The sequence below is a fragment of the Pogona vitticeps genome, chromosome 2, assembly GCF_051106095.1.
Source record: "Pogona vitticeps strain Pit_001003342236 chromosome 2, PviZW2.1, whole genome shotgun sequence".
NCBI lineage: Eukaryota > Metazoa > Chordata > Lepidosauria > Squamata > Agamidae > Pogona > Pogona vitticeps.
The window spans coordinates 302,959,254-302,977,950 of record NC_135784.1 but is presented as its reverse complement, the minus strand read 5'-3'; the positions used below and the strand labels follow the sequence as shown (position 1 = coordinate 302,977,950).

The 18,697-nt window shown below is 41.0% G+C and overlaps 1 protein-coding gene across 15 annotated transcripts in view; it reads right to left on the bottom strand.

The window, feature by feature from the left end:
* The window catches only part of SMAD2 (SMAD family member 2), a 54,695-nt gene that overhangs the window by 14,072 nt on the left and 21,926 nt on the right, over positions 1–18,697 (bottom strand). For 9 of the 15 annotated variants that reach the window (XM_020804867.3, XM_072992956.2, XM_072992958.2 and 6 more), the window contains exons 3-4: positions 2,226–2,315; positions 1,074–1,267 (exon numbers count right to left, since the gene is read on the bottom strand). In XM_020804867.3, coding sequence (XP_020660526.1) covers positions 1,074–1,267; positions 2,226–2,315 — 284 coding nt within the window. The remainder of the gene's footprint in view (positions 1–1,073; positions 1,268–2,225; positions 2,316–18,697) is intronic. The other 6 variants (XM_078384147.1, XM_078384146.1, XM_078384148.1 and 3 more) reach the window with 1 other exon arrangement.

The window sequence follows — 18,697 nt, the reverse complement described above, 5'->3', positions numbered from 1 at the left end:
GAAGATGAATGTGGGAGACAGTCAAAGCCAAAGAATCCAGAATGTGTCTGAAGTAGTCAACAGGCTACCTGAGTGAAATCCTTCTTTAAAATCAAGCAAGACTTATCAAGTGGATAAGGTATCATTCTTGGTCTTAGTGCTCTGGCTTTCATTTTCTTCAGCACTGTCTTAGAGAAGAAGCTTAAAGGCTATTACATTTGCTCTGCACCCCTCTTCCAAATTCAGAGTACTTAACACATACAAACATTCTCCATTAAGGCTCTCTCTCATTTCTTCACAATGGTGCCTTTGAGAGAGGCAGGGCAAAAAGACGCCCTTCTCCTGATGATCTCAAGGCCTCTGCAGGTTCATACTTTAGAATACGGGGAGGTCCTAAACTCCCTTCCAGCTCTGCAGTTCTAAGATTATAGCCTGGTTATGAGTACAGAATGAGGAAGGGGCATGCAAATGACTTTGAGCTATTTGTACCAATGGCAAAACAAAAGTTATTAAAAAATCCATAAAACATTTTGGACATCCACCATGACACCTGGATTTAGGGCACGTACGTTTGTACTCTACACTATAGCATCTGTCCAATCTCTGGAATTCTCTCTCCAGAATCACCAACAAAGGCTGAGCATGTGGGCTAACTTAGGGATAAACCTAAAGGAGAAGAGGAGCTTCAGGTATGCATATCATGTATCAGATTAATTATTTCTTTAATTTACATTAAAATATTACTGTGACTTGTCCCAAGTCTCCACAATGGAGCAAACAACTGACACAGAAACAAACTATGCTGCTTCAGCTGTAAGTAATACTTGCATTTGCAAATGCTGTAATTCAAAATTACACTGAGATGTTCCAAACACATGCGTTTAATAAAACAAACAATACATTTCAACATTTACACACTGTTATTAAAATTAAAATTTGGATTAAATTCCCATTCAAGCTCTTGGGTATCCAAAAGCGTAATATGGACTTCATTTACTTCAACTCTGCACACACTAAGTATTAGTAAAGCGTTTAGTAAAATCATCTTGCATAGACATGCCATTATGCCAACAGCAGCTTGACATCTTTCCTACCTGGAGTCTCCACTCTCTGGTAATGGTACGGATTTACGCATACTTCGTCTTTTTTAAGATTAAATGCATATTCACAGTTTTCAATTGCCTTAAGTTCATGATGACTATGAAGATCAGGCCAGCGCCACAAACGGCAGTAAATAACATGTGGTAATCCTTTACGGTGGGATACTTGCAGGCGGCCATCAAGAGACCTAAGGGAAGGAAAAACAATCCAAAATATTCAGCGATTTAAAAATATCACAGATAAGATGAGTTCATAAGAACCACTGAGTTTACAGTTTTAACCCCACCCCAAATACAAAATGCAGAAACTAAAACAGACATTTGTATTCTTCTCAAATACACTGGGTAGTGCTGAAGTTAAAACATACACTACTGTTACTGACATGTGAATCAATGTGACTTGGTGCGTTAAAAACCACAGAATATTTCATTACATCACACTTAAGCCTGCTCACCATTAATAACTAATACTAGACCAAGACAAATAGTTATTGCTTTAAGTACCTCTGCCATACAAGACTGCACTTAAGTTTACTGCAGTCAAATAACCAAGCAGTTCACATCAGCTAGGAACATGAAGCTTGCATCAGACACATATCGTGCTTGCTTGTTATAGCATTATCAGTTCACACTCTCCCTGCTACCAGTTGAAATGTTTTGCTGGTTTTAAGATAGACTGCCTAGGCCTAAACAAATGCAGATGGATTCATGACTCATGGGATGGGAAAGACAGAGCCTCAGTACACAATGCAAGTAAAGGGTGACATGGGGAAAAAAACACACCAAAAGCCTATATAAGTTGTGTTTCCTCTCCCTAAATATTTGAATGCACATACCTGATCAGCTAATTAAAAACCAGTGTGTAAACTGCTCCAGCCTTGTTAAAGAAACACTAAACCACGTGACTGCACTCCCCTACCCAGACCATTGCCCAGGTTCTCCCCTTTTCAGACAACACTAACACGGAGAGATGGATTTCTCCTTCAAAATCGGAATTTCTTTGGTTAAAACATCAGCTGAAAATACCTCAGGCAAAATCATTTTTAAAATGCTTTGTTACCTAGGAAGCATTTCCACTAGACAGACCCTTGAAAGCCAAACCCTCCCACAAGTTCTCTACAATGAGACACAGGGCAGAATATTCACCTGGTTTGTTCAGAGAAGCTGTATAGGCCTGTTGTATCCCACTGATCTATCGTATTTGGTGTACTCAGTCCCCAAATTTCAGAGCAAGTGCTGTGTATAAATTGAAAAACAAAAACAAAAAAAGTTGATGTGAATATGGAAGCATGGTTATTCAAACTACCATGATGTAAAGACATGGGGAAAATGTACAGAAAACTTCCTTTCACATAGAAGATATTGCTTCTTTAAAAAAACAAAAGTATCAAATGCCATATTTTCTATATGAAGGAGGCTAATAAAATGGAACATATGATTCAAGGTAAAATGATGTTTTCCAAAAGGTGAACACATTTGGTGGATTTAAGCAATCAGTATATTTGTAATATACCTTAAAACAGGCAAAACCTCCTCAAGCTGGCAGAACACAATAGTATCTAGCTTTAAAGCATTCTACGCAAGCATATGGAAAGTCACATATTAAAGCCAAATCAATACATTAGATTTCAACAAGTTGTTAGAACAGCATTCAGTAAGCACCCGAGCAATCTGCATACACAGATTGTGTATGCAGGCTTTGTTTTCTTTATACTAGGAGGTCCCTTTTGTGACTGTGATTATCTTTAGTGCTATATGAGACAAAGAATACATCTCATGCTCGCTGTATACAAATACAGGTGGAAATCCACCTGACATCAAGTAACTCCGTATGTTACAAGAAATGTCATATATTACTTACTTTCCATTAAGCTGCCAACCAAAGATGGTGGTAATTTCACGGGAACCAGCACCCAATGCAATCAATTTAGTACCAGTTTCACAACAAATCTAATTCACACCAATAGCTGAAAATCTGTATTACAACATTCACAGCCGGTATCATCTATCATTTACATCTGTTGCAGCATCTGGCTGCTGAGCTTTGACTTTTCAGAGTCACATTGCCGTTATCAGGAAAAGTCACGTTTGGACAACTCAACAACAGTTGGATCTGTAGAACATCCTGAGATCAACAGGCATTTGCAATTTCTTCCTAAATCATTCTTTGAGAACGCAAGCCTACCAATACTTACCAATACTTTATCTGATGAAAACCATATTTGCATCAACCTTTTTTTTGCCTCATCTAGTAATAACACCCTTTTCCCACATTTCTGGATTAATATTATCGGCATGTTAGAAACATTAGGCCAGTACAGCCAGTTATCTTACATAAAGTAAAGGCTGTTCATCCCAGTGCAGCAGTTGTCAGTCAGTAACAGGGCAACAGATTCTTTTGCCAAGATCTCTCAAAGCAATTCTGCAAATACAGCTGGGGGAGCTACTACACCAAAAGCATGTGTTTATATAACATAATGTAACATGATCTGTGCTAGTCTTCAAGAAGATACTGCTTTGGCTCCAAGGACTACCACCATGGCTGCTTCAGGGCCTTCCCCATTCTCCTCTACCACTCACCCCACAGTCGTATTACAAATACTGTAACAGGAAATATGTCTCCTTACCCCTAAGGCCATCTCCAATAGCCTAAATCAGTGATTCTCAACTGGTTCGTACATTACTTCCCATCAGTTAGTCTGTCAAGGAACTTAAGGCCCAAACTTAAGCCCTGTGACCAAACCAATAACCAATTACCACTGTGGAAACTTACACATTTAAAGGCACATTTGGTAATTATTTTTATAATTTAAGTTGATGGTCAAGGGAATCAGGAGGCAAGAGAAACAATAGCTCCTAGTATTTATTTAAGAGGCAAGAAAAAAGGTCAAAGACAATCTGTAGCAGGCAGGACTTGGGGATTGAGACTGAATTCTTAATGGCTCACATAAACACACCTTGTGCCCCTATCCAATCACAGCACCACTAAAGCAAACGGCAAGGCAGAGGTTTGAGACCCCCTTGAGAGTGATCGGCAGCTGCACATAAAGAGATAAAAAGAGTTATCATTATGAATGTTATTCATTGATAACATTCTACTAGCCCATCAGCTTATACCTGTTCTTTTGAGCAGCCCATAACAAAATAAAATAAGGACCACTCAACAGCCCAGGATGAAAAATTATGATGTGCACTCTGTTAATGAAATCACTTGGATCCCTTCTGATTCGGCTTTTGTATTACAGTACATACAGGTCCTGAAGGCATAACTTTAGTTGTTCTATGTTAATTCATTTCAGTTGCTGCAGCCTGAGGATGTAGGATCTGTGGAGGGATTAGTGCAACCACATCTAAAAAGGATCTCTTTTTTGGCTCATAACAACAGAGTTTCTGAATGAAGTTGATTATCTAGATCCATTGCAGTCTGGCTTCAGACAGACTCAGAAGGTAGTGTTGGAGGGCTCCTGTTCAACTACTTTGTCACTGACTGGGGAAGACAGTTTAGAGTTTGGGATTCGGTGCCATCTATTTCTTCTTTCCCTGAATCTAAGGAAGCTGTTTTGATCCTAAGCAAGTATCTAGCATCAATAATGGGCTAGTTGAGTATGTTTGCACAGTTAAAGCTTGTGTGCCAGTCACACCCACTCCTGATGATGCAAGAACACAATCCTTAGTTATGTATTACTGTAACAAACTCTATATGGGGCTACATTTGATGATGGTTCCAAAATATTAACCACGATTATTACAACTGAATTGATTTCCAAGTCATATCCAGACGCAATTCAAAGTGCGGGTTCTGACATTTGAAAGCCTGATGCAGCTTTGATCCAGGCTCATCAGAAAGACTACACGCTTCCCCATGAGTGTCAGGATTATCAGCAAAGGCCCGTCTTCAAATGTTCATCTGGTAAGGATGTGAAAAGAGGCTTTTCTCAGTGTTTGCTGCCAGATTATGGAATGTCCTTCTTCAGGAGGCTCCTTGCTATCCTTTCACCAGAAGTATTTCTGAACCAAGTATTTGATATCTCAACTAGGATATTTTATGGAACAGCAGGTAGTAGATATAGTATTTTAACATGTATGCATGTTATAATGCTTTAATTCCTAGTTTGTTTAATTGTTTTTATTCATTTATTATGTTACTGTATATACACCTGTTTGAAATGCTGTAAACAATCTCAAGTTCCTTATGCAAGGAGAAAACTGGTAAGTAAATAAATGAATGAATACTTCAGCATGTCCATCTTCTGTAGTCTAAACCACAGAAAAAGAGAACTTCCATGAAGCTACCCTCCTTTTTCACCACTGAGATAAGTTTCTTACCCTCCTTGAATGGTCAAGAAACGGCTGTTTTCCTCAAAATAAGAAATGTAGCACATTCTGAAAACACTGAATGCTTTTGAATTTGTATCACAGTACAGTATGTCAGAACGTTGGACATTGGGTACATTGTTTTAAAAATTCTTCCACTGGCTGCACATTTTTCTTCTGGTGACCCTCACATGCCATACAATGCAAAATTCAAGGACCTGAAGGAAAGATCTGTCAACAGGAAACCACCGTCTCACCAACTCCTATTCACGCCTTTTTGTGAGGATGATTATACTTCATGTTGTTATGTGCCCTCAAGTTGCCTCTGACTTATAACAATCCTATGAATGAGCAATCTCCAAAACGTCCCGTCTTCAACAGCCCTACTCAGCTCTTGTAATTCAAGCTTGTGCCTTCCTTTAGGGCAGTGGTGTCGAACTGTGGCCCTCCAGATGTTCTTGGCCTTCAACTCCCAGAAATCCTGGCCAGCAGAGGTGGTGGTGAAGGCTTCTGGGAGTTGAAGTCCAAGAACATCTGGAGGGCCACAGTTCGACACCACTACTTTAGGGAGTCAGTCCATCTCATACTTCCTCTTTTCTTCCTGCCTTCCCCCTCCCCCAGCATTACTGTCATTTCCAAAGAATCCTGCTTCCTCATCATGTAACCCAAAGTAGGACCCGCCTCAGCTTCAACATTTTTGCCTCCAGAGATAGTACAGGCTTGATTCGAGCAAAGTTTATATTCAAGTGTGTGTTCTACAAATATACCCTAACATTCTATAGAGCAGTGGTCCTCAACGTTGGGCCTCCAAATGTTCTTGGACTTCAACTCCCAGAAATCTTGGCCAGCAGAGGTGGTGGTGAAGGCTTCTGGGATTTATAGTCCAAGAACATTTGGAGGTCCAAGGTTGGGGACCACTGCTATAGAGAACAGTTAAGCCAGGCTGGTACTTTTGACAAACTAACTGCTCAATTACTTTGTTTCTGACCCTTCTAGGTGAAAACTTTTCAGAAACTGAAAATGCACTAGATTCTAAAAGACCCTGCAAAACAGCACCTTTGAGAATGACAAATCATAGCTCATTGCTTACACTCTGATATTAAACTCTTACAGCATCATGGCCACCAAGATCGTACTTCAACAAAGCTCCTCCATTTCATTTCTGCATTACATTAATATCCTGCATTTCATTATGTTTACTTTCTGGGAAATCTCATGTACTCAGACCACAAGGACACTTTTGAAAACAGTCTCTTGAGTAGCTCAAGCCTGAAAAACCATTTCCCCTCTTTTGGAAGAAGCTTGCATACTTAAAGCATTGCTTTGTGTTTGGCAGCCACTTCAGGCTCCAGAGAGGAAAAGGTTTGAAAATTAGTACCTGTTAAGGTTGACCAACAGTTCCTATTAAGCCAGTAAACAACTTGCAAAAGGCCATCCATTTCCCCAAGCACACTAAAAAGAATAGTCAGAGGTGCCAAATGCCAGAATTCTCCACTTGTTTTTGCTAGTCTGATGAGAAACTATTAATTGTGAAATTTAAAATTCAAGTAATACAAGTTCACTGCCAAAACCACAATTTTGCCCAAATGTTCCTGGTTTTCAAATATTCACCAAGAGTCTCTCGTAAAGCTATTTATGCCATCACTCTGAGTCAGACATAATGATTCACTAAAGTAAAGAGATCTTCTGCAACAGGACACTGAATTTTGAGAAGCTTGTCTGTTTGTACATTCTGTGAAGGCAGACCCAAATATGTAATGTGAGCTGTCAATAGGTGTGTGTATTCTTGCGAGGAAGCCTTTGACAGAACAAAGTTGTCTTCAGCTCTTCTCTGCTTCAAACGTTTTCCAGAACATTCAGTTTAATGTTTAAAGATCTAAGCAGGGTGGATTTGATTTAAATCAAATTTATTTATGCTCATAAATCAACAGATGCAAACTCTATTGAGTGGAGAAAATGGCAGTACATTCCATGGTACCCAAAGGGGCCAAACTAGAACACAGGGAAAAACATAACCACGTGGTCCATCAAGAAAACCAAAAAGGTAACAATAACTTTACTGGACCACCAAAAAAAGAAAAGATGTTCATTCCTTCAGAGCTATGGGTAGGCATTGCTAAACTTTGCAGAGGGGCAGCAGAAAAGTTCTAAAATCATCTTGGCCAGATGACACAGCCACGGGTACGTCAGTTACTTATATGAAGGTACAGCCAAAATACCATCAGGCAACAGGGAGTTTACTCATTATTGGGCAACCAAAAAGCCTAGTTTGGCAGTGGAGTAAATCTCTCAGTAAAGGATCAGATTGATACATATTTTTAAAAAGTTACATTTTCAGTTATGAGGCTTGAGACATCCTTGAAGAAAAGAAATCTGGACCCAGAATAGCTGAATTATGCTTACTGTGCAAGAAAAGCTATAGTGATTTTGGTTTTCATGCTGGGTAGGAAGTAGAGTTCAAAACAACTCAAAGTAAAACATCTTAAAAAGTATCCAAGTTCTAGTCAGTGCTCGAAGCCAAAGCTCAGGGATCTAAAGTGTATACTGTATTTGAGAAGAAAGGCCAAGAAAGTACATTTCTAGAAAGACATCAATGTAAACATTGTATGGGTAAGAGAGAATTTGAGAGAGCATGCTCTTTCAAATATAAGGGTGTTTACAGTTTCCCACTTACTCTGAAGTGCATGAACCAAAATATAACAAAGCTAATTATAAGGAGCAGTTGTTCAAGAGCTTGCAGCAAATGGAGACTATTTTCAAAATGCAGAGCTCTTCAAGGGTTGAGACAGCCGTTGTCAGGTTCGCAAGCAAATCCCTCAGCAGCAGTTGCTTCAGAAGTTTAAAGGGGTGATATGTCTGCATGGCTATGAAAATCTGTGCAGAAGAGAGATGCTGGGAAGCAGAACTTAATGATCAGCGAAAATCAGCATCAATTCTCCCACTCACCTTCTTTCAGATCTGCGGATCTTAAACAGTCACAGACACCATTTGTTATTGCAAATAAAGGGTTTGGGTATTTATTTCTTTTACTAGATTTATAGCCCACTTATCTAGACCAAAGGGTAGTTGCTACTCTCTGGCTACAACTACTGGCTTTTTCTACAAGGGTGGAGTAAGGAACAGCCCCTACACAATTACTTTATTTATATTCATTGCCCCCTCCTCTCTCAGACACAGAGACAGGTGCTACCATTTTTCATTCTGTTTGAAGCTTTCCAATAAGTAATCTAGCTATCTAAGCATGAAAACACTAATTGCACTCTTATTGATACAATACAAATCAACTTCCACATCAAAAATGAGAGGCTGTGACAATTATTTTATTTACAGTCCACATGGGAGAGACCCCCAGTCTGATTTGGAAGTGTCAACACTAACATTTTGGTGTTGCCTTCTAGAGTATAACTTTTCCCACATCCAGCTCCTACCACTCAGGAGGAGTTCATGCATAGTTGTTCATGTCAAGTTATGACTCATTCATCTGAACTAGTCACGGGTTACAATCTATGAAGAGCATTTTTGTATCAATTATCAGTTAGCACACAATTTCACAAGACAGGCATGAAACTCCAAAGCTATTTGCAGCATAGAAGCATCAAGCAGGATGTGCACTGAACCCTTCACCCCATCCGCTTTCCAATGATGATCTTCTTTTGCACACATGCTTTTTTTCCATTTGATGGAGCAGATATGCAGCTTAGTACAAAGCAGTTGTTCCACTTCGAGGAGGGGGGAGATTCAGCAACCCATGCTGTATACTAATGTACTAACAGGCAAGGTTTCCTGCTTGCAAGGTTCTCATTGAAAGCTAACTTTAGATCTAAAGCAAAGAAAGGAATGAAAAGACCCTCATGGACTTAGTCTCAAAGAGTACTTTGAGATATTTCAGCCTTGTGTGGTCTGCTGTGCAAATTTAAAACACAGTTGCGGAGGGGGGGAGGCGTTTACAGAGTAATTTGCAGCCTTTTGGACTCAAGAGCCAGGGTGTAAAAATTCCAAACCTTGCTCTACTGAGTGGCTGACTGAGTAGTTTTTAGATGGATCATTATGCATTACTTCTTTGACTGAGTTTTTAGTACAGTGGGCCCTCGACTTACGAACGGCCCTAGTTACGAACATTTCGGGTTATGAACCCGTTCTCATCGCAAGTAGTACACCCTACTTGCGAACGCGGATCATGTTACGAACCCAAAAGGCAGGGAGAAAGGGCGGAAAATTCGAATTTCCTGACCTTCCTCCCTGCCTTTGGAGCTTTCAAAAGGCTTCCTACGACATCGGAGGAAGCCTTCTGAAACCTCTGAAGCCAAAAAGGCAGGGAGAAAGGGCGGGAAGTTCAGCCGGTGCAAAGGGGACTCAGCATCGGGTGAAAGGAGGGAGCTGATTTCTCCCCGGCAGCCCGGCTTGCTCCCGTAGCCAAAAAGGCAGGGAGAAAGCGCAGGAAGTTGGAACTTCCTGCGCTTTCTCCCTGCCTTTTTGTCTTCAGAGGTTTCAGAAGGAAAAAAGGCAGGGAGAAAGGGCGGGAAATTCAAATTGAGACCTCCGAAGCCGCCCATTGCGGTGGCAGGGACCCCCAAGGAGGTCTCCCAGGGCTTGCATGCCACCATGGGAGACCTCCCTGGGGGTCCTCGCCACCACGATCGGTGCCTTCAGAGGTTTCAAAGGGCTTTCCCTGATATTGGAGGAAGCCCTTTGAAAGCTCCAAAGGCAGGGAAGAAGGGAGGAAGGGCAGGAAATTCGAATTTCCCACCCTTTCTCCCAGCTTGCCCCCAGCCACGGCGGAGGCAGCAGAGCGCCAGGAGGCTAGAGCTGGCCACTCGCCCCCGGACACGTGGAGGCAGCAGAGCGCCAGGAGGCTAGAGCTGGCCAGGCGCCTGGCCGCTCACCTCCGGCTGCGCAGAGGCAGCCGAGCACCGGCAGGCTTCGGACTGGTAAGTCCTTTTTTAAAATAACTTTTCTGTGTGGGTTTTGGAGGGTGGGTTTGGACTGGGGGGGTTATGTTTCTGTGGTTTGTGTGCATGTGTGTTTTGCAGTCCCAACGTGGGACTTGCTCTTTTTATTTTTATTTTTGTATTATTATTATTTTTTTAAATGCTGGAATGGATTAATTCCATTCCCATGCATTTCAATGGGAAATGGTACTTCGACTTATGAAATTTCCGAGGTTCGAGCATCCTTCCAGAATGGATTAAATTCGTAAGTCGAGGGCACACTGTACTGCTTGTGTTTACCATTTCTCAGAGTGGCACCTGTCTGTTCCTTTTTAATATTTGGATACTTATTATTTCAGCTTTAATACTGTATTTTAATGATGTAAGTCGCCTTCTTATGCACATTGTTCTTAGCTTTAAATATTGTCTTTCAATGATATAAGACACCTTGAATCCTTTTAAGGAGAAAGGCAGGGTAAAAATATTTTGAATAAATACAGAGATAGTAAGAAGCCGAGCCTCTCAAAAAGAACTGACCACCTCTGCCAGATATGTAACATCAATTTCTGGAAGAGATCCCAGAGGTCCAAGGGTTTAAGAGAATACTCCACTCCCACAGGAATTGACTTAATCCTATGTAATTCTAATTTTCAATTAATTCACAACTACCATAATTAAGACTGCAAGGTGAAGTTTCACAAAAGCATAAAGATCTGAAATAGCTAGCTGTTTGCACATTTCAAAAAAGCAGGGCTTGCTCAATTACCTTCATGAAAAAATAGAACGGCAGAAGAAACCACAACTTCAAAAGCTCCATTAACTATACCTGTATTATGTAGTCCCTTACTGCATTATGTTTTCATTAGATGTCTACTTGCAAGCAAACAGAACTACTACTAAAGGAAACATAAAAACAAAGAAATTACAGGGACAACCACCTATCTTGTAACTATTTTAAAAATCTACTGCAAATCACTGGATAAATCACAAGCAGCTCTGGACATAGCCTCTGTTCCCCTTTGCTGACCTAGTCATCAGCCTTTGTTTCCTCCAACATCTGAAAGTGCCATCCCGTGGAGACATTAATGACAACATACATACTTTCCTTAAATATGTTACACCATTTGGATATACAACAAATGTTTGCTTTGGTATTTAGTTAATGAAACTCATATTCTTCTAAGACAACTTCATTGTAACACCATACACTCAAATATCAGGAACCTTATTTGGATCTGACCAGTTCAAATGGATTACAGCAGTCAGAGTTTAATATTTATAATTACACTTACTATATGACCTGCTATATTTAATCAGTCAAGAGGTTACATTAATTGATTCGGGATTTTTTTGATACACTAAAAAGTGATGCCTTAATTTTAAAAAAATCAGGAGATTTTAAACAATAACACCACTTTCAAAATTAAATAATGTACCTTAAGTACAGTCAACCCTCGATTTACGAACGTCCCTACATACAATTTTTTTCGATTTACGAATGGCTCCGCTGGCAAAAACTGGCATCGACATGCAAATGGAGCCTCGACCTCATTCATAGGTCGAGGCTCCATTCGCAAGTCAATACCATTTTTTGCCAACGGAACAATCGGCGCCTTTGGAGGTCTCAAAGGGCTTTTCCCTGACATTGGAGGAAGCCATTTAAGACCTCCAAAGGCAAAAAGGCAGGGAGAAAGGGCGGGAAATTCAAATTGAGACCTCCAAAGGTGCCGACCGTGGCGGCAGGAACCCCCAGGGAGGTATCCCAGGGCTAGCCCACCACCATGGGAGACCTCCCTGGAGGTCCCTGCCCCCGCAATGGGCGCCTTCGGAGCTCTCAAAGGGCTTCCTCTGATGTCGGGCAGAAAGCCCTTTGAGAGCTCCAAAGGCAAAAAGGCAGGGAGAAAGGGTGGGAAATTTGAATTTCCAGCCCTTTCCCCCTTTTGAAATGCTGGAACAGATTCGAAGGTCTAACATGAGATGAACTGACTCAAGAAATTCACAGCTGTTTGTTTTCAGCACCTGAGCACTTTGAAATAATTAAGATGTTTTGGTGTTGCAGTTTGGGCACTCGGGCTCAAAAAAGGTTCACCATCACTGGGTTAGAGAGTGTGCGTTCGAAGGAAGCTTCGGACTGCCTGGTAAAGTACTGCTTTTTAAAAACTGCCTGTTCTAGGTAGGTTTTGCAGCATGGGTTTGGCCTGGGTGGTGGGGTTATGTTTCTATCTATGCTGTGATGGGCCTTGTAGTGTGTTTTTAGTGTGCTTTTAGAGGATAAGGTTTAGCTAGAACGGATTAATCACATTTCTGATGGCTCTTACAGTGTGTTTTTAGTCCCTGCTGGAATGGGTTTGTTTGATTCTGAGGGGGTTATGTTTCCGTGCTTTGATTGCTCTTGTGTTGTGTTTTTAATGTGTGTGTTTTTTTTGGGGGGGGGGGGGTTCCGGCCGGAATAGATTAATCGCATTCCAATGTATTCCTATGGGAAATGGTGCTTTGAGTTACAACCAATCTGAGTTATGATCATCTTCTGGAACGGATTAAGTTCATAACTCACGGCACCACTGTATTTGTAAGGGTCTCCATCAACTCCACATTTCAAGTGATTTGATTTCCCCCACCCCATCCCAGTCCTTCATTGTTTGTTTTTTACACAGTATGGATGATTCTGACCTTGATTTCCAGTGACAATGTTTGCTAACTTAAAGCACCCGCGCCCCCTTTTTTAAAATTTCAAAAGGGAAACAATGCAGGCAATATGTTTGTAGAGCAAAGGTTTGGAAACTCGACAATAGCTTTCTAGTCTGCATTCTGTGGAACTGACAGGGAACATGACAACTGTGGAAGACAGGGAAAAAAATCAAAATAATCTAGATAGGCTGGAGCACTGGGCTGAAAACAACAGAACAACATTCAACGGGGATAAGTGCACCGAGGAAAAGAAAACCAAACACACGGTTACAAGATGGGAGATACCTGGCTCAGCAGTACATTGAGTGAGAAGGATCTTGGAGTTGTAAATCACATGAGCCAACAATGTGATGTGGCTACAAAGAAGGCAGATGCTACTTTAGGCTGCATTTAACAGGAGTAGTGTCTCCAAATCTTGTGATGTACTAGTTCCCCTCTATTCAGCACTGGTTAGGCCTCATCTTGAGTACTATGTCCAGCTATGAACACCACACTTCAAGAAGGATGCTGACAAGTTGGAATGAGTTCAGAGGAGGGCAACAGGGATGATCAGGGGACTGGAAACCAAGCCTGAGAAGAAAGACTGAAAGAACTCGGCATGTTTAGCCTTGAGAAAAGAAGACTGAGGGGAGATCTGACAGCGCTGTTCAAATACTTGAAAGGCTGTCCTACAGAGGAGGGGCAGGATCTGTTCTCAATCATACCAGAGTGCAGAATATGCAACAATGGGCTCAAGTTACAAGAAGCCATATTTCAGTTGGAAAATCTCAGGAAAAATCTCATAACTGTTAGAGCAGTACAGCAATGGAAGCAATTGCCTTGAGAGTTGGTAAGTGCACCAACACTGGAGGCATTCAAGAGAAATCTGGACAGCCACCTGACAGAAATAATTTGATTTGTATTCTTGCACTGAGCAGGGGGTTGGACTCAATGGCCTTAAGAGTCCCCTTCATGATTCAACAGTGTGAGGACTATTCAGGTGTCTCCTGGACAACAATGGCACCCTAATGGCTGATGGTTCCATTCCAGAAGCACCAAAGTGTGGCTTCTGAAACAAATGAAGACAACGATTCACATTCCATCTTATCTTCCAGATCTGGCACTCAAAAGTAGTTCATGGATGGTAATTCTCCCTTTCCTATGCTTTCTGCCACACCATCTGATGAATGGAGAAAAGAGTAGGAGAACACAGGAAGGAAGACTGAAGATGAGGGATTGTTGACGGATTCTAAGGAGGCCCTTTCCCTCCTCCTTCTGGGTTTGTAAGCCCTCTGTTTTTTCAGAGGAGACTGCGAACTTGGTCACTATCCTGCTCAAGGTGCTCATGAGGGCTCTCCTCATTTCTGCAGCACCTACAGGAAGGGGTGAGCAGGTTAGTACAGAAAACAGAATCAGGTCTGAGACCACAACCTGTAAGGGTGGGGCTCCCACTTCTCCCCTGCTTCTATAACAGTCTCTTCTCTGCTTTTCTTGAAGAGGTCCAGGAAAAGAAGTCTTTCCTCATTAAATGGCAATAGTCAGCAGGCAGCTGCCCTGCTTGACCACAACAATGAAGGCCCTTAGGAAAGCTGGTTGCTGAGTCACACCAAGCTCCCCTTTTTTACCTGGGCTAGGAGAAAGGGACATGCTGAGCCATGCATCTAACTCTCGTCCTACAGTCAAAACTCTTCTGGGATGCAAACACAGCACTGAGAAAGATAATGAAAAGTCCCTGTCCTAACTTACATCCTTATTAGGAGGTAAGTAGAGAATAAAAATATTTAAAAGATGACCATTTCTATAAGCACTTTACACTCCCAAGCAAAGGCAGAAAAACATGTAAGAGCCTGTTCTTCTTAGGAAGCACAGGGCATAAGGCTGATGACTCTTTTAGCCTTGGCTTATAATGAGGGAAATGTTCTTTTTTGCATATTCCACTCAGTGAGAACAAAGATCAGAAAGACATCCTATTTTTCTCCTTCCCTGCAGGAGTACTTACACCTGAAGAAAACTGACTGAATGAATTAGGGTCTAGTATAAAACCAACTCTTCCATTTATCTACAGATACTCTCAGCAGTTTCTGAAACTTTAAAATACAAATGGATTTTCTGGATAAAATCCTTTCTACCAAATATGCAACATTCACAATTAGCTGAACAAAGCTGAGAGCACAGAATAAATCCATTTTTCTAAACTTTTTGAGAAAAAGATTAAGATACAATAATTCCAAGTATTAAAAGACCAAGGACCCCAAAAAACACAATTTTATTCCTTAGATGTGGTCAAGGGAGGAAAAAACAAACAGCTAATTTCATAACCTGAAGAATAATGTATGTTTTGTTATAAATGGAAAATTTTCCAAAGCTATATGTTATACGAAAGTGTGGTGTAGTGCAGTGGTCCCCAACCTTTAGCCTCCAGATATTCTTGGACTTCAACTCCCAGAAATCCTGGCCAGCAGAGGTGGTGGTGAAGGCTTCTGGGAGTTGTAGTCCAAGAACATCTGGAGGCCCAAGGGTGGGGACCACTGGAGTAGTGGATACAGTGACAGACTAAGGCTCTGGAATCCAGAGTTCAAATTCCCACTCAACCATGGAAACTCACTGGGAGAGCAAAACTGGTAAAATCACTCCTTGAAAGCCCTACTAGGGTTGCTATAAGTCAGTTCTGACTTGACAGCACATAACAACGTATTTTTCTGAGGAAAATATAAACTATATATATCTATATTCATCCACAGTTGTCTGGGCAGTCAATCATGTTAGATGGGATAAATATAGGATATAAACTTCTATAAATTATTCTTCCCAGAAGACAAGCATTGAGAAATCCTAACTGCCCATGGGGGGAACAAAACCTAATGTACAAAAAACATCTTCCTGTGTACAATGCAGTGGGGTTTCTGACTGGGTCTAAATCAGGCCTATGCACAGTATATTTGCCCTCCACAGACTAACAAATGAAAGCACGGTTCTTGTTTTTATTTCACTACATTTCTTACTTCTCAACGACATAATGTGATAAGTTGCCTGTGCCCACAGACTCACATCTATCCTCTAGTGCAGTGGTCCTCAACCTTGGGCCTCCAGATGTTCTTGGACTTCAACTCCCAGAAATCCTAGCCAACAGAGGTGGTGGTGAAGGCTTCTGGGAGTTGTAGTCCAAGAACATCTGGAGGCCCAAGGTTGGGGAACACTGCTCTAGTGAAACAGAATTGTTGAACTACTGTAGTTATACTGATTAAGATTTTCCTCCACTTGAAATGCATCAGAAGTGTAGTGCAGGGTGAGTGAAGCTGAAGCTATTAGCTTCAGCAAAAGAAAGCCAAACTCTTCTGTATGAGGTACAGCTTTCTTCGGATATGTGTCCTAAAAAAAGTAGTGTTCTTTCAGGAGTCATCTTTTGAGGTGAGGATCAAATGTAAGGGAAAAATAGGGTATTCTCTTTACATTACTGGAAATATTCCAACACATTTTATTTGATTTAAATGTGTATGAACATAAAATTGAAACCAAATATGCTAAATCAGCTAACATTATCTATTTCTACTTTTCCCAGAAAACCCCACATCACTGCATGGATCTATGGGATGGGCTTTCTACCAAAACATGTTTTTAAAAAGAAACAACATTGTGCAGAAACTCTGAAATAAGGCCTAATTTCTCATCAAATATTCAAAAGTGTCTGGTGCATATAGTATGTAGAGATGGGAGCTTTGTATTCATCTTCAGGGGAAGACAAATATGACGCTCACCACCACAGGAGGTCAGCCTGATTGGACCCACCCACCTACCCCAAATCCGGCGTCCACTAACCACTTGTGGCGCAGCACGCAGGGCTGTTATCTCTCATGCTGCAACGATTGCGGAAGTAGCCCATCTGGGGTGTCCCTGCCTCCCTCCACTGCCGACCAATCCAGTGAGGGGGCAGGATGACAAGCCTCCTTGTTCAGCTGTTCGCAGAAAGGCGAGGATGCCCCAGCCAGGCAACTTCCGCAACTGGCGCAGTACAAAAAATGATGGCTCTGTGTGCCACACCACAAACAGTAAGTGGACACCTACTTTAGGGGCAGGGTCCAATCAGACTGGCCAACTGTGGTGGCAAGATTCGTATTCATCTCCCTGAGAAGATAAATACAAAACTCCAACCTCTTTGAGGAACAAATGCTACTATAATCCAAGTCTGAAGCTCTTTATTTTGTTAAAGTGGTGATGGTTTAACCTGAATCATTTAACTGCTTCCTGTCTCTTACTACACTTAGCTGATGGGCATTTTAGGCTAGAAATGGATGACATTTTAAAAAGGTCCCATTCTTGGTCACAATATGGTCCACATGTTTCAAGAGGAGAACTAAGCAGGGAAGAAGGTGATGCATTTACATGTACATAGTGGCCTGCATGTTTATCACTGACTTTATGTTTGAACTGCATGCTTGCAAAGGAATTAAGATCTCAAGCATGTAGATGTCAAACATATGGTCCAAAGGCTGTATCCAATTTGCTATGCAGCATGGCCTTAGTAGATTTTGCCAACTCTTTCTAAATAAGATAGATTACTTACATATGTTAAATTATAGAGTCTTAAACTGCATCAAAATTAAAGCTACAAGAACATGTCACCCCAACTGGATCATATTTCTTCCTAAAAATAGTTTGGTTCACTATTTAACTGACCTAAATTACCACAACCTCCTTAAAAAAATAATTAAGAAGTAATACTGACTTCTACAGCAGCCCTGCTTCTGGCTCTTGTTTTTCCTGGATACCTAACTTCTGAAAAACAATGTAAGGCAGGATTAACAAACACTCCTGGCACGAAATGCCATAAATTAAGATATCTGGCATAGTTCACATCTCCTAGCAAAATAGAAAGAGGTCTTATACAGAATCAGAATGTTAGCACATCTAGCCTAAAAGTGACCCACACTGGCTCTTTTTTCAAGCAGTATTGTCTCCCTACATCATCTGATGATACCATCAACTGAACCAGGCATCTGCACTTAACATGTGTGTTCTAGCACTAAGATATACTCTTTCCTTTACTATCTATGGTTTTACCAAGCTCCTGTATTATTCACCTCATCTTTTGGTTTTCACATTTCAATTGCTAAGAAACCAAAACAAAGACTTCTACACCTCCCCTGCAATTTACATTTTTTGACAACTTTCCTTACATACTTCATGTAGTGGGGCAATTGCAACCACCAATAGAGTCTTACATAGTATATACCATGTTCTAGGACAAGCAGAAGGGCAGGAATTTTAGAAACAGATGCAATATATCAAGACATGATCCAGAGTAAAATATTCTTCTTACATGGTAAAGTCTCCTTATATGGGCATTTGTTCCTATACTTTGTTTTAAATTTCCATGTAGTCACCAAAACCAGATTACCCATCTGGATGCACATCTATTGTCGATTTATATAGAACATTGCTTGCAATGTTGTTGACTAGCTATCCTAGTAGCTAGTTCATGTTATTTACAAGTTAAAATCCAGTACTACAGTGCAAATTGCAGGTAACCACACATTTCCTACCATAAGAAAGGTCTATTTTTTTCCAACTTTCCACAGCAGAAGTGGGAACTGTAATGATTGTCCAAACATTGTTGAATAGCCACAGCCAGTATGGCCAACAATGAGGAGCCATAGAAGTTGCACTCCAAAAATAATTAGAGCTACATTCAGTTCATCCCTGCATTCCAGA